The 25,423-nt window shown below is 43.2% G+C and overlaps 1 protein-coding gene across 1 annotated transcript in view; it reads right to left on the bottom strand.

Moving 5' to 3' along the window:
• Positions 1-25,423, bottom strand: part of PDSS2 (decaprenyl diphosphate synthase subunit 2) — a 160,313-nt gene that overhangs the window by 129,552 nt on the left and 5,338 nt on the right. The window contains exon 2 of the mRNA XM_030195191.1: positions 16,044-16,178. Within this exon, the coding sequence (XP_030051051.1) occupies positions 16,044-16,178 (135 nt within the window). The remainder of the gene's footprint in view (positions 1-16,043; positions 16,179-25,423) is intronic.

Below are 25,423 nucleotides of genomic sequence, written 5' to 3' on the forward strand. Positions count from 1 at the left end.
CCACGGGTCAATTTTAGCAGACACTGGAAAAGGTGCTGGTACTCAAATGCCAGGCCACCCTTCAGAGATGGGGGGTGATCGCTGAGGGACCCACCCCACAATAGCCAGGCCCCCTGCAACCAGTCACAGCATCTATGACAAGGCAGAATTGGTGTCTTGAGCCTGAGCTCTTTCATTAAAACTTGTGGTCCACGGGTCAATTTTAGCAGACACTGGAAAAGGTGCTGGTACTCAAATGCCAGGCCACCCTTCAGAGATGGGGGTGATCGCTGAGGGACCCACCCCACAATAGCCAGGCCCCCTGCAACCAGTCACAGCACCTATGACAAGGCAGAATTGGTGTCTTGAGCCTGAGCTCTTTCATTAAAACTTGTGGTCCATGGGTCAATTTTAGCAGACACTGGAAAAGGTGCTGGTACTCAAATGCCAGGCCACCCTTCAGAGATGGGGGTGATCGCTGAGGGACCCACCCCACAATAGCCAGGCCCCCTGCAACCAGTCACAGCACCTATGACAAGGCAGAATTGGTGTCTTGAGCCTGAGCTCTTTCATTAAAACTTGTGGTCCACGGGTCAATTTTAGCAGACACTGGAAAAGGTGCTGGTACTCAAATGCCAGGCCACCCTTCAGAGATGGGGGTGATCGCTGAGGGACCCACCCCACAATAGCCAGGCCCCCTGCAACCAGTCACAGCACCTATGACAAGGCAGAATTGGTGTCTTGAGCCTGAGCTCTTTCATTAAAACTTGTGGTCCACGGGTCAATTTTAGCAGACACTGGAAAAGGTGCTGGTACTCAAATGCCAGGCCACCCTTCAGAGATGGGGGTGATCGCTGAGGGACCCACCCCACAATAGCCAGGCCCCCTGCAACCAGTCACAGCACCTATGACAAGGCAGAATTGGTGTCTTGAGCCTGAGCTCTTTCATTAAAACTTGTGGTCCACGGGTCAATTTTAGCAGACACTGGAAAAGGTGCCGGTACTCAAGTGCCAGGTCACCCTTCAGGTGTGGGGTGATCACTGAGGGACTCACTCCACAATAGCCAGGCCCCAGAATATATGACAAGGCAGAATTGGTGTGTTGAGCCTGAGCTCTTTCATTAAAACTTGGGGTCCACGGGTCAATTTTAGCAGACACTGGAAAAGGTGCCGGTACTCAGTACCCCCTCAAAAAAAGCCCTGATCATGAGAAGTGTTTGTTTTTGTTTTACACCTGTTGCCTGATCGTTTCAACATGCAACCCTAGTTTTTGTTTATTTATTTATTACATTTGTGTCCCACATTTTCCCACCTCTTTGCAGGCTCAATGTGGCTTACAAAAAATCGTGGCTAGTGGAAATGAACAGAGTTGACATCTAGTATTACAGAGTGTTTTGGGTTGAATGGTAATAGAAAACATGATGATGATGTAATGTATGGCGTTCTTAACATTGCTTGCTAGATATATGTGGGGATTTCATATGTTTTGGTCTTTGTGATATGTCTTATCGAAAAGATGGGTCTTCAGCAGTTTATGACGTGAATTTAATAAACCACCATTTCTGCCAACTGCTCACAGTGGGTTTTTTATTTATTGTAAACATTATTTTATTGTAAAAAAACATTGTTCGTAAAACTCCATTGAATATAGTAAGGACACACTAAAATAATAAACGACAAAAGACAACTTTAATAATAAAGTGAAGCATCTGCACACAGGCAAACCTGACCCTATATAGTAGGTAAATCAAAAGCTAGATTCAAAAAAATACATTTTCAGTAAATACCTTACATTTAGATAGAGAAAAGTTCTGAACGAATGTGGGATGGAAGATTATTCCAAAGCTTCAGTGCGAGAAAAAAAACAGGCAGAATTCCTGGTTGATTCATAAGGAACAAATTTGGGTGATGGAAGAAGAAGAAGGTGGGCAGATAAGGAACGAAGAGACTGGGAAGGTAACATAGTAGACGACGGCAGAAAAAGACTTGCATGGTCCATCCAGTCTGCCCAACAAGATTTTATTTATTTATAGCATTTATACCCCGCTCTTTCCCGCTCGATAGCAGGTTCAGTGCGGCTTACAATGTATGGGTACAAAGTATCATAAAGATAATACAATTGTATAGAGAAGGACAAGAGGAAGAAATGTGGGGGGAAGGATTGAGGCACAGTAGACGACGGCAGAGAAAGACCTGTACAGTCCATCCAGTCTGCCCAACAAGATAAACTCATATGTGCTACATTTTTGTGTATACCTGACCTTGATTTGTACCTGTCTTTTTCAGGGCACAGACCGTATAAGTCTGCCCAGCAGTATTTCCCGCCTCCCGGCTCTGGCACAGACCGTATAAGTCTGCCCAGCACTATCCCCTCCTCCCAACCACCAGTCCCGCCTCCCACCACCGGCTCTGGCACAGACCGTATAAGTCTGCCCAGCACTATCCCCGCCTCCCAACCACCAGCCCCGCCTCCCACCACCGGCTCTGGCACAGACCGTATAAGTCTGCCCAGCAGTATTTCCCGCCTCCCAACACCGGCTCTGGCACAGACCGTATAAGTCTGCCCAGCATTATCCCCGCCTCCCAACCACCAGTCCCGCCTCCCACCACCGGCTCTGGCACAGACCGTATAAGTCTGCCCAGCACTATCCCCGCCTCCCAACCACCAGCCCCGCCTCCCACCACCGGCTCTGGCACAGACCGTATAAGTCTGCCCAGCACTATCCCCGCCTCCCAACCACCAGCCCCGCCTCCCACCACCGGCTCTGCCACCCAATCTCCTCTAACCTTCTGAGGTTCCATTCCTTCTGAACAGGATTCCTCTATGTTTATCCCACGCATGTTTGGTGTATATGGAATCGTCACAGATGCCAAACAAGATGGAGTACCAGAGTACAGAATACAGTATTACACATCAACAAAGAATAGTTCCCCATTTACTTCCAACTGTGGCTTCCTCATACAGTTTTCTCTTCTTCTCTAAGGTAGCTGTCATCTGAAGCTTCCAGTATTTATCTATCTTCCTGGCACATCTGCATGCAGCTCCCTAAAGAACCAGCACCACAGATACTAACCAACCTCCACCTGGGCAAGGATGCAAAGCTTCGTCATCCATCGTGCAGCTGTAAGGCTCCTTCTGCGCCTTTCACGGCTCCAGTCCAACCCCGTAACAGACAGGCCAAACCAGCAATGGGACCCACTGAAGATCATTAACCTCTAGAGCTGGCAACAAGCATTAGTCTACTAGGAAGACGAACTGTAGATCAATTATTCAAACTATTAAGAACGCATCTTTAAACGAAAGATGGACAATACTCTGAGCATTTCCCTCTGTTGGTACTGCCTGATCAGGGTCAAAATCCTGTAAACGGACTTTACAGTTTAACCACAGGGTGCCACTGTCCTCAAAGCAACAAGTATTGGAAGGCACTACACACAGCAGCCATTGAGAAAGCTAGACTGTTCAGTGAATAGGCTTCACAGTAGAATTTACGACAAAGGAAATGAAATATGCATCTGAATTACTAAGAGGCAGTCCATTACGGATAGGAGTGTGGCATGGTAAGGAAAGAATGTGGAGCATCCTTATGGAAGTGTACACTTAACAGCGTGTGCACGCTCACGCGTGAAAGAGAGACCAGGAGAGGCATTTTGAAAGGAGCAATTCCCTAGCTATTACATTGAACTGTTTCAAAGTTTCTATGCTGCAGAAGCTGGAACTGTTTCTCCCATAGAAATGTTCTGGGCCTTTATTGAGGGGGGGGGAGCTTAATTATTTAGAATCCTCAGTCCAGCCCATTGTGTTTGTTCAATATCTTTTCCCAGGTTTGGTTCTAGTGGAGGAGTGGCCTTATGGTTAGAGCACCGGTCTTGCAATCCAGAGGTGGCCGGTTCAAATCCCACTGCTGCTCCTTGTGATCTTGGGTAAGTCACTTAACCCTTCATTGCCTCAGGTACAAACTTAGATTGTGAGCCCTCCTGGGACAGAGAAATATCCAGAGTACCTGAATGTAATTCACCTTGAGCTACTACTGAAAAAAGTTGTGAGCAAAATCCAAATAAATTATTTGAGATTCTGTTGCTACTGAGATTTTACATGGAATGTTGCTACTATTTGAGATTCTACATGGAATGTTGCTACTATTTGAGATTCTACATGGAATGTTGCTGTAGTGGAGGAGTGGCCTAGTGGTTAGAGCACAGGTCTTGCAATCCAGAGGTGGCCAGTTCAAATCCCACTGCTGCTCCTTGTGATCTTGGGCAAGTCACTTAACCCTCCATTGCCTCAGGTACAAACTTAGATTGTGAGCCCTCCTGGGACAGAGAAATATCCAGTGTACCTGAATGTAACTCACCTTGAGCTACTACTGAAAAAGGTGTGAGCAAAATCTAAATAAATAAATATTTGAGATTCTAGATGGAATGTTGGTACTATTTGAGATTCTACATGGAATGTTGCTACTATTTGAGATTCTACATGGAATGTTGCTATTCCACTAGCAACATTCCATGTAGAAGCCTGCCCTTGCAGATCACCAATGCGGCCGCACAGGCTTCTGTTTCTGTGAGTCTGACATCCTGCACGTAATTGCAGGACGTCAGACTCACAGAAACAGAAGCCTGCGCGGTCGCATTGCTGATCTGCAAGGGCAGGCTTCTACATGGAATGTTGCCAGTGGACGAGTGGCCTAGTGGTTAGAGCACCGGTCTTGCAATCCAGAGGTGGCCGATTCAAATCCCGCTGCTGCTCCTTGTGATCTTGGGCAAGTCGCTTAACCCTCCATTGCCTCAGGTACAAACTTAGATTGTGAGCCCTCCTGGGACAGAGAAATATCCAGTGTACCTGAATGAAACTCACCTTGAGCTACTACTGGAAAAGGTGTGAGCAAAATCTAAATAAATAAATATTCTGTTAAATTTTGCAGAGTTATCTTGTCCCTAGACAGACAAATTGAAAGAAATTATACCTAAGGGTAGAGAGAATGGAGTACAGAAGTGGCCTTGTCGTTAGAGCACTCTGGCTGATGACCAGGGAAGCCAGGTTCAAAATCCCACTGCTGCTCCTTGTGATCTTGAGCAAGTTGTGACTTCAGGTGCAAAACTTATATTGTAAGCCCTCTGTGGACAGGGAAATACCTAGTGTACCTGAATGTAACTCACCTTGAGCTACTACCGAATAGGTGTGAGCAACATCCATTTAAAAAAAATAAAAAAAAACTGGAACGAATAAAAAGAATTGCAATTAATTCTAAAAGTATAATGCTCAGAAAAGAATTTATAAGTGCAATAACATACTCCAGATTATTTGCTGAAGGACAGGTGGTAAATGTATCAGACATGTGGAGGCATATTTTCAAAGAAGTTAGACTTACAAAGTTACATTATGGAATTTTGTAAGTCTAAGGGCCTTGTTTACTAAGCTTCGCTGTAGGCGTGCTAACTTTTTAGGGCGCGCTGATAGACGCCCATTATATTCCTATGGGTGTCTCTAGCATTAGCGTGCGCTAATTTTTAGCATGCACTAAAAAGTTAGCGCACCTACAGCACGTCTTGGTAAAACAAGGCCCCTAGTGTTTTCAAAATGAGCCCCAAAATCAACTTTCTCTTTTCAGAACTGGGTTACAATTTATATAATCTGCAAACAGATCATTTGTAAATTTCATATCAATGCCATTTTTCTTCTACTTCAGCTGTAGTTAAGCATACAATCAATTAGAGTGGCGAAGGGAGTGTATAGTTACTCACTTTCGGTATACTCAACTTCACATAAAGTATCTCTTTGCATTTCTTGTTACCATAAAACGCGTTTTTTTTTAAGTATATATTTTTAATTTCTAAAAGGATCATCAGATATTTATTTATTGCATTTGTACCCCACATTATCCCGCCTTTATGCGTACCTATCTCTATAATGGCTGTGAGTTATTAAGAGCCAAGCATTTGTTTGAAAAGAGACGGTATCGCAATCCTCATCAATCCCAATTTTTTTACTTATTATTTCGTTAAAGCCTTCATCTGCATCCTTTATATCATTAATTTTCATTCTTACATAATTACTTATACTCTTTAGATTTCAAGTTAGTACTTAGTACTTAGCTTTTCAGCCGCAGTAGGTATTATGCGGTGGAGACCCAGAATAATGCCTACTGCGATTGAAAAGCTAAGTACTAAGTACTAACTTGAAATCTAAAGAGTATAAGTAATTATGTAAGAATGAAAATTAATGATATAAAGGATGCAGGTGAAGGTTTTAACGAAATAATAAGTAAAAAATTGGGATTGATGAGGATTGCGATACCGTCTCTTTTCAAACAAATGCTTGGCTCATAATAACTCACAGCCATTATAGAGATAGATACGCATATCTGATGATCCTTTTAAAAATTAAAAGTATATACTAAAAAAACGCGTTTTATGGTAAAAAGAAATGCAAAGAGATACTTTATGTGAAGTTGAGTATAATGAAAGTGATTTTTCTTCTATTAGCATTCTGACCATAAAGTAATGATTCTCAGGGAGATAATGAGTATCATAATGAATGATGATCACCGTGATATAACTGACAGCAAATCAAATACCACCGGGGGTGGGGGGGGGGGGGGAAGCAAATTTGATGGAAGGGTAAATTATGGTAAGCTACCAATATACCCAGTACATTGGAGAACAAGATCTTCAGGCACACCAATATAAGATAAAAGAGACTCAAAACTATGGAACTCCAACGAATTAGGGATGAACCAAATATCTATATTCGATTCAATTCGGCCGAGTAGTGACTTTAATTCAAATATGAATAATCTGAGCCTCTACTGTATATAAAATAATGAGTGGAGTGGAACAGGTGGATGTGAAGCGTCTGTTCACGCTTTACAAAAATACTAGGACTAGGGGGCATGCGATGAAACTACAGTGTAGTAAATTTAAAACAAATCGGAGAAACTTTTTCTTCACCCAACGCATAATTAAACTCTGGAATTCGTTACCAGAGAACGTGGTGAAGGCGGTTAGTTTAAAAAGGGGTTGGACAGTTTCCTAAAGGACAAGTTCATAGACCACTACTAAATGGAATTGGGAAAAATCCAGAATTTCGGGAATAACATGTATAAAATGTTTGTACGTTTGGGTAACTTGCCAGGTGCCCTTGACCTGGATTGGCCGCTGTCGGGGACAGGATGCTGGGCTCAATGGACCTTTGGTCTTTTCCCAGTATGGCATTACTTATGTACTTATAAATCCTACTGAAATAAACACTTGACCTCTGATTTAACCTTGCCTCTTTTATTATTTGACTAGTAAAAAAGGCCCGTTTCTGGAACTAATGAAACGGGCGCTAGCAAGGTTTTCCTGGGAGTGTGTATGTTTGAGAGAGAGAGCCAGAGCGAATGTGCGGGTGTGTGACAGAGTGAGACTGTCTGTGTGACAGTGTGTGTGTGTGAGAATGAGAGTGTGTGACAGGGCCCCCTCCCCTGTTCCTAATGCCCCTCACCCTGTTCCCTCCCCTCCTTTTCCTCCTCCTTCCCACACTTTGGGTTCCTTAAGGCTTTCAAAAGTCTATGTACCCCCGTGGCCCTAACGCCCAATATCCGGATACCCCACCGCTTTCCTCCTCACCCCTCCCCCAAGATGTAATACTTTCACGTACTTCATTTTTAAAAAAAAGTGTCCTATCTACCCTGTGTACAAATGCCCGGCATTCAGATTGTGTTCCTCTCCTAAATTTTCATTTATTTCATTCATTCATTCAGAACTCCCCCCCCCCCCCCCCCCCCACCCGAACACTTTTGGTTCCTTCAGTCTTTTAAAACTCTCCTATGAACCCTGTGTCCTAATGGCCAGCACTCAGATTGTTTTGCTTTGCCAAATTGTCTGTCACTGATGTCACTGAGGTCAGTGCGTGCCTGCCTAGCAGACCTCTTCTGGCAGGCACGGTCCCAGGCACGTCCTGTTGGAGGTGAGAATTATTATATAGGATATGTTACATCTCAATGCTCATTATTCGTGTTCAGTATTTGTATTCAGCTGAATAATATTTTCATTATTTGTATTTGGCCAAATAGTAAAATACAGCTTTACTACAAATATCATCATAATTAGAAACAACAGTTAAATAAAATAACCATCACATAAAAGGTAGTATAATTAAAAATACTTCACAAAATTGCAGGACACGAATTTAGTAAACCTAACAAAAACAGAATATATAAATTGATCAGAAATTTGAACAAAAATGAATGTAAAACCTTATAAACCTTATAAACAATGGAGCAGGACTCAGAGAACTCTCTCCAGGCACATTTGCATACCTATAGGGTCTCTGACTGGGGAACAGAGAAGGGGAACAGAGAGGGAAGAGGCAGTTTTAATGGAATGATACCTAAACATTCCATTGGTTTGGAAAGAATAACAAAATATCATGTGTGATAATTTATCTATTAGATCTCACTATCAGATTTCAATGGGGAAATATCAATAGAAATCAAACAAAATAAAACAAGGAAAAGAAAATAAGATGATACCTTTTTTATTGGACATAACATAATACATGGGGAAATGAAAGGGGAAGGGGATGGGACTTGATATACAGGTACTTATTTTGTACTTGGTGCAACGGAGGGTTAAGTGACTTGCCCAGAGTCACAAGGAGCTGCAGTGGGAATTGAACTCAGTTCCCCAGGATCAAAGGCCACTGCACTAACCACTAGGCTACTCCTCCACTAGCAACATTCCATATAGAATCTCAAAGAGTAACAAGATTCCAGAATCCCAAAGAGTAGCAACATTCCATTTAGAATCTCAAATCGTAGCAACAGAATCTCCCATAGTAGCAACATTCCAGAATCTCAAATAGTAGCAACAGAATCTCCAATAGTAGCAACATTCCATGTAGAACCTCCAATAGTAGCAACATTCCATGTAGAATCTCAAGTAATAGCAACATTCCAGAATCTCAAATAGTAACAACATTCCGTGTCCCACTGCACTAACTACTAGGCTACTCCTCCACTAGCAACATTCCATGTAGAAGCCTGCCCTTGCAGATCAGCAACGCGGCTGCACAGGCTTCTGTTTCTGTGAGTCTGACGTTCTGCAACTTCATGTGACCCTGGGCAAGTCACTTAACCCTCCACTGCCTCAGGTACAATAGCAGACCCAGTACCTGTAAAATGGAACTGTAAGAAAAAAGAGAAGAGTGGGGGAAGATAGGCTCTTTCCAATCAATAAGGGAGACGTATATTTGAAAAAGGTATAATGTTTATTATAACAGGTCGACTCAACACAGCCGTGTTTCGGCAACGTAGCGCCTTCTTCAGGAGTCTTTCAACAGTATATCGAGTACTTGAGTGATTAATACTCCAAGAAAAACAATTTTGAAGAACATCCAGTTCCTTCTCTTTCAGAGTAGTGACAGAAATGCATACAGCAAGCGAGGCCTCAAGGAAACAAGGTGTACGTGTCGTGAATAACCTCATGAACCCACTGATCTGAGGTAATCTGGACTCACCTCCAATAAAACTATGTTACGCGAGCTCCCACAGGAAACTGAGGCTGGGCCCCGAGACCTTCATTGGGAAGGACAACCTTGAGACTGAAAGGAAGATCCAACACCCCTGCCTCCACATGAAAGGACTGAACGTCTGAAGGAATCAGGACTTCTGAGCACCAGCAACTCTACCTGCTCTAAACCAACAAAAATCACATCCATGGCCTCAAATAGAAAGAAGACCACAACCTGCCAACCTAGAGCAATCCTCAGGAAGTCTAGGGACCTTAGCATCACCCAGACTTTTAACCAACTTGTCAACTCCTCACCAAATAAGAAGGTACTCCAATAGAGAAATTTACTAAAAGTTTGGATTTAGAGGCTGCATCAGCAAACTAACCACGAAGCCAAAGAGATCGACATGCAGCTACTCCTAACGCCATAGATTTTTGAGTACCTGCCAAGAAATCAGACCCCCACATCAATCTTAGCAACTTCTGCGTCTATCAAAGTCAAATTATCTGAAGCCTGATCCAAACCCCTTTCAGACTAGCGAAAACATGCTCTGACCACCAAAGAATCACATATGACCGCCTGAGCTGAAAACATCAAAACAGCTTCCATACGCTGGTCTTGAACAGTCTTAAGAGCTGCACTGTCATTTTTCTTGTAACAGCTGAAACCACAGCATCAACTACAGGTGGCTTAAGCAGAAATTAGTCCTGATCTGGCACAGGATGGAGTCGGATCATGGATCTACAAAGCCTAAATGGAGTATCAGGAATATCCCACTGAATCTGGATAATATCCCTGATGCATAAGGAAAGTCTTCCCAGATCTCCTAATTCCTTTAACCAAGGGGTCTACCTTATGTCCCTCAACAAACGTTGGTTCTGCCTCAAAATGCAAGGTAGAAGCTCCTGCAAATCCTCTTTTATGAAAGATTCTTACCACCGAGGGATCTTCACTAAGGAGCAGTATATCCTCAACTGAACCACCAATTAAAGTTTCCGCTAAAAGATCTGAATCTCCAACCTGCTCCTCACCGTCGTTAAGCAGCACATCCAGGTCTGATCCAAAATCTCCTCTTCCTCCAGATCCCAGGAGACTCTAGGCCATTTAACCGTAGCAAAAGGCCTGCCTGAGAGACTTGAAGCGCCTACTGTGGAGGGGCCCAATTTCTGCAAGAGAAAAGCTTGATACATTGCCAAAGCAAACTCTGAAGGGAATCCTCCCCCCCCCCCTCCCAGGGACCCCTCCTTGCTCAGCTGCTTGCATCGAAGCAGTCTCTGATGGCTGCACAGGGAAACGTGCAGGCCGCTCCAACAAAGCTGACTGCTGTTTCAAAACGGGAGCCACAAATTTACAAGACCCCTCTTGAAGCTGAATGGAAGCCGCTGCTGCCAAAGAAGACTCAGACTCAGTAGAAAAAGACAGCGTCGGATTTTCTGCTGTCGTACAAAACTTACAAACACCGGCTGCACTCAGGCCTCATTACTGACAGACTGTACAGCAACGGAGCTTTTCCATCATGGCTACACACCCTTTTTTTTTTTTTAATTAAAGCAAGCCTGCTGAAAAAACCAAGGAAAGACAGCCTCCAGCTGCATGAAGAGTAAAAACACCAAAGGTGCAGGAAAGCGAGAACCAGAACTGCTGTGTTCGTTTGCTGTGTCTTTTTTTTATTAAGATGAGTAACGTGGCTCTCTCTCCCAGGTCTTCCAGACACCCTTCCCACAAAGGGGTTGAGGTTAAGTTATCTTTGGGAGAACAGAACAGCAAAGACCTGTCTGAGAAACCATAACAGGAGGAGGATGGTGGAGAGACTCGGCCACCCGACTGTGAAACCCCTCTCTGTCTGCCAAGAAGAACGTCGGCACACGGATAAGTGAGAAACCAGCACAATATATATATTTTTTTTACAGAAGAAAAGGAAAAGGATAGAGAGAAAAAATGACATTGAAGGGCTCATCACCTTCCACCTGCTGGAGACTGAGAATACTTAATTTACCTCTAGCTGGCCAGGGCTCTTATGGGTTCTCACGAGAGTCAGAGTTCTCAGTCTCCACCTGCTGGAAGGCGTCCACAACCCATCAGTCATGTTCTGGGCCAGTCCAGACGGGACGCTAAGGAAGGAAAGGACTCGGAACTCAAACACTGTCTTCTCTGCCAAAGTGCTGGCAGCTGGTTCTATGCAGCATTCTAGAACCCTCTCCTGGGAGTTCACCTAGCTAGCATTATCGCAATGATGAATGTGGCAAGACTGATCTGCCTATGCTGAAGACCCACTGTATGCAAACTTATCTCATGCGCATTCATTGTGCTAATCCTGAAACCCAACCGGCTAGGTGCGATTCCAGGAGAAGGTTAAGAAGCAGTGCCCTAGAGCTCTCACTGCTACGAGCCAGATTTCAGTTCTGGAGCAATGTCTGTTTCAAAGGATCTGCAAAACCATGTCAAACCTCAGAATCAAATGGCTGAAGAAAAAAAAGGCTACAAAAATCTATTTGTGTAAAATTTAAAGAAGGATAACAAGTTGTGTCCACATGTCCAGCAGCATCTAAGCGCATTCCATTCCATATAAGTGTCATAAGGATACAATGGCTTACATTGTAATTCCATTTGCCTACAACATCTCAACACTGCTAGAGAGGGGATCAGAGGTTTAAAGTTTACCAACCAGCCAATTTCAATAAATTAATTTTAAGAGACAATTTAAATTCATATGGTCTATGAAGTACTTAATCAGAACTGGCTGCAATGAATTAGTAATGTTTTCAGGTTCATGGCTGCCTCTGACATTTCCGAGGGATAGATTATGATGGATGTAGACACGGTATTGCTGCTGCTTGTGCTTTTTCTATCTCCTGAGTCCTTTCCTCTCCCCCCTCCACTCCTATAAATGAGATAAACTGTCTCAGGGGAGTTCCTTCAGTAAAACCAGCATTACAATTAATATAAAATATTTGCACAATCGCAGGTGTCCTCTCTCAGTGCATCCCTTTCCTTGGGCTTTATTTCTTGGGATTTGTTAACCGCCTTTATGAACAGATTCACCCACTGTGGCTTTACCATTGTCGTGCACAGACTCTGCATTCTGCCCCTCAGAGTAAGCATAAGCATGCAGAGAGGTGGCAGGTTCTTAATCATTAATTTTTATGCTGTCAAACAGTGCATGAGATGCCCATAAACATAAATCTACAGGAAAAGAAAACAGGGCTCTTCACTGGACGTCCAGGAGAATTCGTTATTTGAGTAAGGAGACTCTACATAAGTACATAAGTATTGCCACACTGGGACAGACCAAAGGTCCATTAAGCCCAGCATCCTGTTTCCAACAGTGGCCAATCCAGGTCACAATTACCTGGCAAGATCCCAAAAAAGTTCAAAACATTTTATGCTGCTTATCCCAGAAATAGCAGTGGATTTTCCCCAGTGTCAATTTAATAACGGTCTATGGACTTTTCCTTTAGGAAGCCAGCCAGACCTTTTTAAAACCCTGCTAAGCTAACTGCCTTTACCACATTCTCTGGCAATGAATTCCAGAGTTTAATTACACGGTGAGTGAAGAAACATTTTCTCCGATTCGTATTAAAGTTACTACTTTGTAGCTTCATTGCATGCCCCCTAGTCCTAGTATTTTTTGAAAGAGTAAACAAACGATTCACACCATTCCACTCATTATTTTATAGACCATTATGTATGGACCCAATCCTCGGTGAATACCCAGTGGACAGACTGTGGACAAGCTTCGCTCCCCTCACCGCTGAAACAGTTAACCAAGCGATTAATAGGTTCTCCAAGACTCACTGTAAATTGGATACCTGCCCCAGTCACCTGTTAAAATACGCATCCCACCGCCTCATAATAGACCTCACATCCCACTTAAACTACATGCTTCAACATGGTCTCTTCCCTAAGGAAAACGGCAACATCCTACTCACCCCAATACCAAAAGATACCAAAAAAAAACCAGACAATATCACCAACTACCGACCAGTAGCACCAATCCCACTGGTAGTCAAACTGATGGAAAAGTATGGTAACCAAACAACTTAATGACTACATAAACAAATTCACAATATTACATGAATCACAATCAGGATTTTGCTCCAGCCACAGCACCGAAACAGTACTAATTACTCTCTTAGCCAAATTCAAACAAGAAATTTAAAAAGGCAAGGGTAAATTAGACCTTACCTGCTAATTTGCTTTCCTTTAGTCCCTCCGGACCGGCCCAGATTGTGACTGATGGGTTGTGCACCTGCTGGAAGGCGTGCACAACCCATCAGTCACATTCTGGGCCGGTCCGGAGGGACGCTAAGGAAAAGCGTACTTCTTCTACAATTCGACATGTCTAGTGCATTCGACATGGTAAACCACAATATACTGGTTGGGAGGCGGGGATAGTGCTGGGCAGACTTATACGGTCTCTGCCAGAGCTGGTGGTGGGAGGTGGGGTTAGTGCTGGGCAGACTTATACGGTCTGTGCCAGAGTCGGTGGGAGGAGGCGGGGCTGGTAGTTGGGAGGCGGGAATAGTGCTGGGCAGACTTATACGGTCTGTGCCAGAGCCAGTGGTGGGAGGCGGGGATAGTGCTGGGCAGACTTATACGGTCTGTGCCAGAGTCGGTGGGGGGAGGCGGGGCTGGTAGTTGGGAGGCGGGAATAGTGCTGGGCAGACTTATACGGTCTGTGCCAGAGCCGATGGTGGGAGGCGGGGATAGTGCCGGGCAGACTTATACGGTGTGTGCCCTGAAAAAGACAGGTACAAATCAAGGTAAGGTATACACAAAAAATGGCACATGTGAGTTTATCTTGTTGGGCAGACTGGGTGGACCGTGCAGGTCTTTTTCTGCCGTCTTCTACTATGTTACTATGTTACTAAACATACTAGAATACTTCAGTATTGGTGGTAGTGTACTTAGCTGGATCAAGGGTTTCCTAACTACCAGAACATATCAAGTGAAATCAAACTCAAACATATCATCACCATGGAAAGCAGACTGCGGAGTACCCCAAGGATCACCACTATCACCTCTCCTTTTCAACCTAATGATAACCCCACTAGCCAAGTCCTTATCCAATCAAGGCCTTAACCCTTTCATATATGCAGACAATGTCACAATATACATCCCTTACAACCATGATCTAACAGAAATCACCAAAGAAATCAAACTCAGCTTGAACATCATGAACTCATGGGCGAATACATTTCAACTAAAACTGAACACAGAAAAAACACACAGTCTCATCCTCTCATCCCAATATAACACAAATAAACCCACAAACATAACCACCCCAGATTTCTCCCTCCCTATATTAGGCAGCCGGAAAATTCTCGGAGTTACAATCGACCAAAACCTCACACTAGAGAGCCAAGCGAAAGCTACAACAAAGAAAATGTTCCACTCAACGTGGAAACTCAAACGAGTGAAACTTTTTTTTACAGAGGGAAATATTTCATAACTTGATACCAACCCCCTCCCACCCTCAAATAAAATTTTTTAAAAATATTTTTTGCCAGCCTCTATGCTAGCCTCAAATGTCATACTCAGGTCCATTGCAGCAGTATGCAGGTCCCTGGAGCAGTTTTAGTGGGTGCAGTGCACTTCAGACAGGTGGACCCAGGCCTATCCCCCCCCTACCTGTTACACTTATGGTGGTAAATGTGAGCCCTCCAAAACCCACCAGAAACCCACTGTACCCACATCTAGGTGCCCCCCTTCACCCATAAGGGCTATGGTAGTGGTGTACAGTTGTGGGGAGTGGGTTTTGGGGGGCTCAGCACACAAGGTAAGGGAGCTATGCACCTGGGAGCAATTTCTGAAGTCCACTACAGTGCCCCCTAGGGTGCCCAGTTGGTGTCCTGGCATGTGAGCGGGACCAGTGCACTACGAATGCTGGCTCCTCCCACGACCAAAGGGCTTGCATTTGGTCGTTTCTGAGATGGTCGTCCTTGGTTTCCATTATCGTCGAAAATCAGAAACGACCAAGTCTAAGGACGACCTAAATTTCCAGATTTGGGCGTCCCCAACCATATTTTAACGAAACGAAAGATGGATGTCCATCTTGTTTCGATAATACGGGTTTCCCCGCCCCTTCATGGGGACGTCCTCAGAAAAACTTGGGCGTCCCTTTCATTTATGCCCCTCATAGTGTATCTGGATTTTCAAAAGGCATCTGACAAAGTACCTCGTGAAAAACTCCAGAGGAAATTGGAGAGTCATGGGATAGGAGGTAGTGTCCTACTGTGGATTAAAAACTGGTTAAAAGTTAGAAAACAGAGAGTAGGTTTAAATGGTCAGTATTCTCAATGGAGAAGGGTAGATAGTGGGGTTCCCCAGGGGTCTGTACTGGGACCGCTGCTTTTTAACACATTTATAAATGACCTAGAGATGGGAGTAACTAGTATTTGTCAAAATACACAATTAAGCGGTTAAAATTGTTAAAGACCTTCCAGTGACAGTCTGAGGGGAAGCCATGAGAAGGGCTTACAGAAAAGAATCAAAACCAGAACTGAAAGCAGCCCCCTCCCCACCCACAAAGACATAGCGTATAGTAACAAAAGTACTATATCCATACCTTGAATAAATTCCGCTGACCATATCATGCTGGAGGGAAAGATCATCTGTCTTGCTGGGACCTGCTGCCTTCGAAATGAGCAATACGACCAATCCCCTCATCTGGAGGTTGTTCCGGCTATCGTAGATGAACCCCCTGCCAACAAAGAAAAGCTCATTGAGGCTTCTGCAGATCAGACAAGCTCTCCCCAATTCTTCCATTAATAAGTAGTTCCATCAAACTGCCCATCCTCAGGGAGGGGTGAAAGGAAGAGGAAATTAACTTTTCTGTCATTCATAGCTACAAAATAAGCAATGTAAAGAAAAGTTGTATGGGACTGAAACTTATTTAGAAAGCACCCTTGGCTTTGTAAAACGTTGTATTAATTAATTTAACACCTTACTTCTAAGTCATATTGGAGAGCACGGTATACTAACAACTGCTAGAATACTCTGAAGAGATGATTTTTATCTATTGCAATCTGGGTTCTGCCAAAGGCATGGAAAGAAGACAGTTTTAGTACCTTCAGGGGTCCTTTTACTAAGGTGTGCTGAAAAATGGCCTGCGGTAGTGTAGGTGCATGTGTTGGGTGCATGCAGAATCATTTTTCAACGCACCTGCAAAAAAATGCCCTTTTAAAATGTTTGCCGATGGAGATCACAGATGATCCAACAAATGAGATTGGACAGATGCAGGGTTAGAACCCTAGACAGTGTGCCGGGAACTAGATTTCGTGAACAATGGGAACCTTTGTGGTTAACCTTGCCCGCTAGAGGGAGAAGTCACATTTTGAACTTTTGAACAGCTCGCCTGGCAGGGGGGGGGGGGGGGGCAGCGGTTATAGAGGGCAGAGGGTGGGATTGGATTGACAGGACAATAACGAGGACTCAAAGGGCTTTCATTTAGACTTCTGTAATTATTTTATCCTAGTTCATCAAGATAATTGGTTATCAGATTGTACGTACAATTTGGAACCCCCATTGTGAGATTTGGGGAACAAGTCGATGGACAGTGTCAGAGATGAGTCTGCACATTTAGCTTGAAGTTGGTTGGGGGGTGGGGGGGTTGGGCATAAAGGGCACGGGTTTCTTTGAAGGTTATAAAGTATTATATTAACATTGCTTTCTAATTCATTAAGGTACTGTTTTTTTTTTTCTTCTGACACAGATGTTAAGTGTTGTTACCAATAAAAACGATTAAACGTAAACATAAAATGTTTGTCGAAAATGGACGTGCGGCAAAATGAAAATTGGCGCACTTCCATTTTGGGTCTGAGACCTTACCGCCAGCCACTGACCTAACGGTAAAGTCTCATGTGGTAACCGGGCGGTAATGACCTACACGTGTCAAGTGCCACTTGGCACGTGTCTGAAAAGAAAAATTATTTTTTCGGACGTGTGTATCGGATGCGTGCCAAAAATGAAATTACCGCAAGAGCCACGTGGTAGCCGGGCGGAAACTCCATTTTGGTGTGCGTTGGGCCCCTTAGTGAGTTAAGGTATAGATGGCTGCAGACAGGGGCAGAGAGAGATTCCTAGATGGTCTTCTAGGACCTGACAAAGTGGCTCATTAGCAACCTAATTGCCTGGCAGAGGTGGGACTCCAATATTTAGTTTGCGAGTGACCTGAATCGTTTTTGAAGGAAAGGTCACAGAAAGCAGTTTGGTAGAAGACTAAAGTGTTTTGAACAGCCATTAAGTTTTTTTTTTCCTTTTTTACTTCTAATGTTTTCATTGATGACAAAATATAAGAAAACTCATCCAACGCAGTTGCTACATAATGAAGTATAAAGCTTACACAAAAATAGTAATAGAAAATTCCTTCATCAATTATTTTTCAAATTCTATCCCTCTCCCTCCTACCTATAGATTTCCCCATCCTCATAGACCTGCCAACTAGAAACTCAATCAGATCAGATCATCACGTTCTTATTTAAATCTCCGCTACCCTAATTGCAAAGGTCTCAAGTACAAATCAATTCATGGATCCAGCTTCTCATTTATAGGCATGTACTCCCAAAAAACATGAGGACTACGAACAACCACCTCAACTTCCGGAAATTACTAAAGATCTACCTGTTTGGAAGAGCATATCCCACTGACCCAACTTAACGACCTAAATCCAGCAACACGGAGATATCCAAACTTGTATTGAACTTTATGATTGTTATATAACCTCCCTCTCTATGATTCCCTGATGTGTCTGTTCATATATATTTCATTGTAAATAACTTCACTCTGTATTTGTTTCTTCACCGTAGGTGGCTATCGCCTCACGGCACTATGTAAGCCACATTGAGCCTACAAATAGGTGGGAAAATGTGGGGTACAAATGTAACAAATAAATAAATCCTCTCTATATATATTGTACAGAAATATTTATTCAATATATGGATCACGTTGTTTTAACCCTTTCCAACAGCACTGCCCCATAAACCCTATAAAATACAAAAGAACTCTTTACCACAAGACATCTTACATCATAAAACACTCCCCCCCCACCCCCACAAACCTATTCAAAGCCATTTTAAAAAATAATAAGCCATTAAGGTAGGTGGACTTAATAGAAGGTAATAAAACCTTCATAAATTGCATGTTTTATGCTGTTTTTAGTTTGTCTAGGGCATTTGGACAAGGTATGTATTCAAACGAAGAATTACGATTTTTTTCTCCAATACTGTAATTTTAAGGATTATTTACCGCATGACTTTTCACAGGTAGTCCAAGACAAGGTACCATTCTCACAATCATTTTCTCCTCCTGTACCTCTGTCTAAGGTGAGCAAACGTAATGGGGATGTTTCCTGATGTGGACTGCGTGCTGAACAAAGCCCACCAACTGTCCCTTATTGCAAGCCATGGAAAGGCTCTTAGAAATCCATGCGCACCTGTGCTTGAATGAAAGCCGACGGGATCGTCACCAAACCACTGTTACACAAAAGCCTTTCAGATGCAACAATTATACTCGAGCGTGCAGCTGAGGACAGCTGCACAGAACAAACAAACGCCACTACTGTGACAAAATCACTTCTAGAGAAAACAGAGGTGGGGAAATGGAAGGGTCCCTTTTCTTTCAAGCACTGGCTAAGGACACAAACGAGTTCCACATAGGCGAAGGTCTGCTCTATATAGGCACCATATAGACTATTTTCACAGGCATCTATCTGGTGATATTGAGGGGGGGGGGGGTAGGTGGAATCAAACAGCCAGTGAACTATTGTGTAGCCCAGTGGTTACTGAACCCTTCCATTAGGATCCATTTTCATTCCAATTCAACACTTAACTTAAACATTTACCATATTTTTCGGACTATAAGACGCACCAGACCATAAGACGCACCTAGGTTTTAGAGGAGGAAAATAGGAAAAAAAATTTTGAAACAAAAAGTGTGGCGGAGATCTGCTGGAGGACCACAGATTGTGCAACACTCTTGTATGGGGACAGCAGTTTTGCACAACCTGTGTGGCTCTGCAGTGGAATTTGTCCTCTCCTGCCATCCATGTCCAACGATTCTCCTCTCTCCCCTGCCCTCCATGTCCAGCAATTCTCCTCCCCTCCCATGTCCAGCGATTCATTCAAACCCCCGCCCGCCTGTCCGCCCTTAGCTCTCCGACTTTCTGTTCGTGCAACCGTGCTCCCTGCCTCAAAGTCGCGGCGAACCAGCAGTAAGTAAAAGCAGCAGGCAGGCAGGCTCGCCTCTTCGTCGCTTCCCTTCCCTCTCAGCGCGTCCCGCCCTCGCAGAAAGGAAGTTACATCAGAGGAAGGCGGGACGCGCTGAGAGGGAAGGGAAGCGACGAGAAGGCGAGCCTGCCTGCTGCTTTTACTGCTGGTCTGCTACGACTTCGGGTAAATCAAAGATTTCAAAACAGGGAGCACGGGTGCATGAATGGAAGGGAGCGGGCAGGTGAGCCGGACCTGACAAAAAAAAAAGCACTGGGCGGAGTTGAGGCGCCGCATGGGGCCCCTTTGAGCGCGAGGCCCTCTGCGGTCGCAATGCTCGCCTTGGCCTAAGACCGGCCCTGGCCGCTCCCCTCCCCCCACAGCGAGCAGGTACGCTACGTTCGGACTATAAGACGCACCCACATTTTCCTCTCAAATTTGAGGGGGGGAAAAAGTGCATCTTGTAGTCCAAAAAATACGGCATATGCTTAAAGTCTAGGAAACTCACAACATTCATTTATAATACATTAGACTAAAGAAATGGTATAAAATAGAATAAAACCCTTTCACAGACCGGTAAACAAAATAAACATACAGTAATCTTTTTTTTTCTCCTATCCTTGAGACTATGTCCTTCCAGCTTCTTCTAGGACCATTCGCAGTTCAGAGAAACAGAGAATCTGGCAACTAAGGCCTTCCAATCTTAACCAACTTACTTTCTATGCAAACCCATAGACCATCTCTGGTTTTCCCTTCACTGTTTTACAACCAACGACCCTCTGTGCTTATCTCATGGCCTTCTTAAATTTTGATACTGTTCTGGCCTTCAACTCCTCCAACTAGTGGCTATTCATATATCCACCATACTTCAGATGATGAAACAGTCTACACCCTCTGAACATCATACCACGCCTTTTTGTTCTAGAACCACCTTGGAATCAAAACAAAAAACTTAGCGTTGCTTAGATGGCAGTCCAGTATTTGGGAAGGACAGTGCCAGGCAGACTTCTACGGACTGTGCTCCGAAAGTGGCAAAAGACAGATCAAGATCAAATTTGCATATGTTTATATTGCATATCATATTGTAAACATCAAGTTTATCTTCTTCAGCAGACATGATGGACTGTAATCTACTATGTTTGCTCTGAGAGGTTTGCTCATTGTACATTATTTAAGGTGTTTGGATGTCTCTATGTATTTATTTATTTATCTATCTAAAATTTATAGCCCACATTATCTAAATATTCTAAACAGGTTCCAAATAAATGTACATAAAATTAAGAACTAAAATCATAAATGAACAAAATTCCACACAGAATACAATTTACAAATATCAGTTAGGATGCATCCATTAGACCACCATAAGAACAGCCATACTGGATCAGACCAATGTATTTATTTATTAGGATTTATCTACCGCCTTTTTGAAGGAATTCGTTCAAGGCAGTGTACAATAAGAATAAATCAAACATGAGCAATAGACAATTACAGCAGTAAAAATATTCAAATAACAATACAAAGTATGGCATAGTTACTACTTACAAAGTCAACACAGTACAAAATAGAACATTTTAATAGACAGTGAAGGGTATAAGCAAAGATGGAACATAAAGATAGGTAAGAAAGTAAGAGGAGTTAGAAAGTAAGGAGACTAATTGAAAGAAAGTTCACATGAGGTCAGAGAGATGGTTAAATATTATCTCAACTAGGGTAGGAGTGGATTAAATGTGTCCTGCTGCAGTATGTGCAGCCCGTGTCACTCCTTGTGTGTGTGAGTGAGAGTAAAGTTAGTGTTAAAGGCCTGGTTGAAGAGCCAAGCTTTCACCTGCTTCCTGAAGATTTCATTGTATTGTCTAGAATGACACCAAGGTCTTCTTCTTGGATGCTGACTCCTAGGGTGGACCCTTGCATCAGATAACTATGATTCGGATTATTCTTCCCCACGTGCATCACTTTGCATTTGTCACATTAAATTTCATCTGCCATTTGGATGCCCAGTCTTCCAGCTTCCTAAGATCTTCCTGTAATTTTTAACAGTCTGCATGTGTTTTGACAACTTTGAATAGTTTTGTGTCATCTGCAAATTTAATCACCTCACATGTTCAGATTTCCAGATTATTTATAAATATGTGAAATAGCACTGGTCCCAGTACAGATCCCTGCGGAACTCTACTATTCACCTTCCTCTATTGAGAAAAATGGCCATTTAACCCTACCCTTGCAAAAATAAGTCTTCAATAATTTTCTGAATGAGAGTAAATATGCCATTTGTCTCAATTCTAATACAGGATTTATTTATTTATATTACATTTGTACTCCGCACTTTCCCACTCATGGCAGGCTCAATGCGGCGGGCAATGGAGGGTTAAGTGACTTGCCCAGAGTCACAAGGAGCTGCCTGTGCCTGAAGTGGGAATCGAACTCAGTTCCTCAGTTCCCCAGGACCAAAGTCCGCCACCCTAACCACTAGGCCACTCCTCCAGGGTTGCTACTATTTGAGATTCTACATGGAATGTTGCTATTCCACTAGCAACATTCCATGTAGAAGTCGGCCCTTGAAGATCTCTTGTTTGTCTTGTATGTCTGTCCTAATTAGATTGTAAGCTCTGTCGAGCAGGGACTGTCTCTTCATGTTCAAGTGTACAGCGCTGCGTACATCTAGTAGCGCTTTAGAAATGATAAGTAGTAGTAGTAGTAGACTCACAGAAACAGAAGCCTGCGCAGCCTTCTACATGGAATGTTGCTAGTGGAATAGCTATATAACAAAATAGAGGGAACGAAGTACAAACTAAAGTCCAAACAAAAAAAACAGCACCACGGGCCTTTAAAAATGGAATACAGTTCTTTAATGAATGAGCCTTGACAAAAAGACCCGACACGGGCCGTGTTTCGGTGACTAGCACCTGCGTCAGGGGTCCCCACGTCTCATATAGTAAAAGCTACAAAGCACCAAGGCACTTTCACTTTCCGTCTCCAATAAGGATCATTTCATAGGGTCAGTCCTGATATTAATAATAGACAAGTTCGATCTTCTTGCAGGCAAACCCTGTGGACGTCTAACAAACATCTGCCCTGAGATCTCAATGTTCACATCGGCTGATAAATCTTGAAACAAGAAGCAATAGGTAATGGAGCATTATTTCTTAATGCTTTAACTAATGATACCAGAATCTTAACTGGATACTGCAGAATAGTGGAAACCAATAAAGTTCTTGTAATAAAGGAGTTAGTTATATGACAAAATCGAGAAACACCCATAATTATCCGAGCCACATTTTGAGCCATCACATCTCACCTGCTTTCTTACTTATGCAACCACTCACGAAAGACCCTGATGCTACTGAAGACTTTCTGATGACAGACCAATGTTTCGAGATAGGACATATCACCACCAGTCCAGCCCGGAACATGATGGGAGGAGGGGGTACCTTAAATCAAACAGTCTGAAAACCAAGGAAGAAGAATTTACACAGGATAACCATAGAGGAACAGCTGCAGACAGAAGACATCGGGTGTTTTAAAAGAAATCCCATGAAATTTGATCAGTCAATATTCAGCCCAAGCAGCTGCAGGTAAAATTGGACTCAAGATATTCAGTGCCAGGCCATATCCAGGTACTAGCACTGAACATTTGGGTCTTCGGTGGCTCCTGAAGTTATCTGGGTACTGCTCATATTTAGTGTCGGTCCCTGGATACCTCACTGGAGTAGTAATTTAGAGGAATTCAAATCCCACTGCTGCTGCTTGTGATCTTGGACAAGTCATAAGTACATAAGTGTTGCCATACTGGGTCAGAACGAAGGTCCATCAAGCCCAGGATCCTGTTTCCAAAAATGGCCAATCCAGGTCACAAGTAACTGGCAAGATCCCAAAACAGTACATTTTATGTGGTTTATCCCAGAAATAAGCAGTGGGTTTTCCAAAGTGCATTTTAATAATGGTTTATGGACTTTTCTTTTAGGAAGCTATCCAAACCTTTTTTAAACCCCAGTAAGCTAACTGCTTTTACCACATTCTCTGGCAACAAATTCCAGTGTTTAATTACACGTTAAGTGAAGAAATATTTTCACTGATTCATTTTAAATGTACTAATTTGTAGCTTCATTGCGTGCTCCCTAGTCACTTAACCCTCCATTGCCTCAGGTACAAACTTAGATTGTGAACCCTCCAGGGACAGACAAATACCCAGTGTACCTGAGTGTAACTCACCTTGAGCTACTACTGAAAAAGGTATGCACAAAATCCAAATTAATAATTTTAAAAAACGTGCACTTATTAAAACACTTCTTTGGTATAGACAAAAGCCAGTAGCCTCTCCTGACATTTTAGTGATAAGGAGAAAATGTATTAACATGAAATCTATGAGATCTTTATATTAAAAGCACATAAAAGGCTTCAAGATAAAACTGAATTTAGTGCAGAAGCACCAAAGAGCCAAGATCTCTGAAAGATAGCCATCAATACTGCATGACAGCACCTACACACATCATAATACCAGCAACGAGGCGGTGTGCCAGCCACCACTGCCACCCATCTGTAACTGAGAAGGGTCACACAGCCTACATGAACCTTCATACCTCCATTTCTCCCCATTTTCCTCCAACAATCTTAAGTACTACTGCTACTTATCATTTCTATAGTACTACCAGACGTACGCAGCGCTGTACACTTGAGCATGAAGAGACAGTCCCTGCTCGACAGCGCTTACAATCTAATTAGGACAAACAGGACAAATAAGGGATAAGGACAAAGGGTAGCAAGATTCCGGAATCCCAAAGAGTAGCAAGGTTCTGGAATCCCCAAGAGTAGCAAGATTCCGGAACCCAAATAATAGCAGGATTCCGGAATCCCAAAGACTACTACTACTACTTATCATTTCTATAGTACTACTAGACGTACGCAGCGCTGTACACTTGAACATGTAAGAGACAGTCCCTGCTCGACAGAGCTTACAATCTAATTAGGACAAACAGGACAAATAAGGGATAAGGACAAAGTAGCAAGATTCCGGAATCCCAAAGACTACTATTACTTATTTCTATAGCGCTACTAGACGTACGCAGCGCTGTACACTTGAACATGTAAGAGACAGTCCCTGCTCAACAGAGCTTACAATCTAATTAGGACAAACAGGACAAATAAGGGATAAGGACAAAGTAGCAAGATTCCGGAATCCCAAAGACTACTATTACTTATTTCTATAGCGCTACTAGACGTACGCAGCGCTGTACACTTGAACATGTAAGAGACAGTCCCTGCTCGACAGAGCTTACAATCTAATTAGGACAAACAGGACAAATAAGGGATAAGGACAAAGTAGCAAGATTCCGGAATCCCAAAGAGTAGCAAGATTCCGGAATCCCAAAGACTACTACTACTTATCATTTCTATAGCGCTACTAGACAGACACAACACTGTACACTTGAACATGAAGAGACAGTCCCTGCTCGACAGAGCTTACAATCTAATTAGACAGACAAACAAGAGATAAGGGAATATTAAAGTGAGGATGATAAACTAAGGGTTCTGAACAAGTGAATAAGGGTTAGGAGTTAAAAGCAGCATCAAAAACGTGGGCTTTTAGACGGCCAGAGATGGAGCTTGACGTAATGGCTCAGGAAGTCTATTCCAGACATACGGTGCAGCAAGATAAAAGGAATGGAGTCTGGAGTTAGCGGTGGAGGAGAAGGGTGCAGATAAGAGAGATTTACCCAGTCAACGGAGTTCCTGGGGAGGAATGTAG

This window comes from Microcaecilia unicolor, chromosome 3, assembly GCF_901765095.1.
Source record: "Microcaecilia unicolor chromosome 3, aMicUni1.1, whole genome shotgun sequence".
NCBI classification, from domain to species: Eukaryota; Metazoa; Chordata; class Amphibia; order Gymnophiona; family Siphonopidae; genus Microcaecilia; species Microcaecilia unicolor.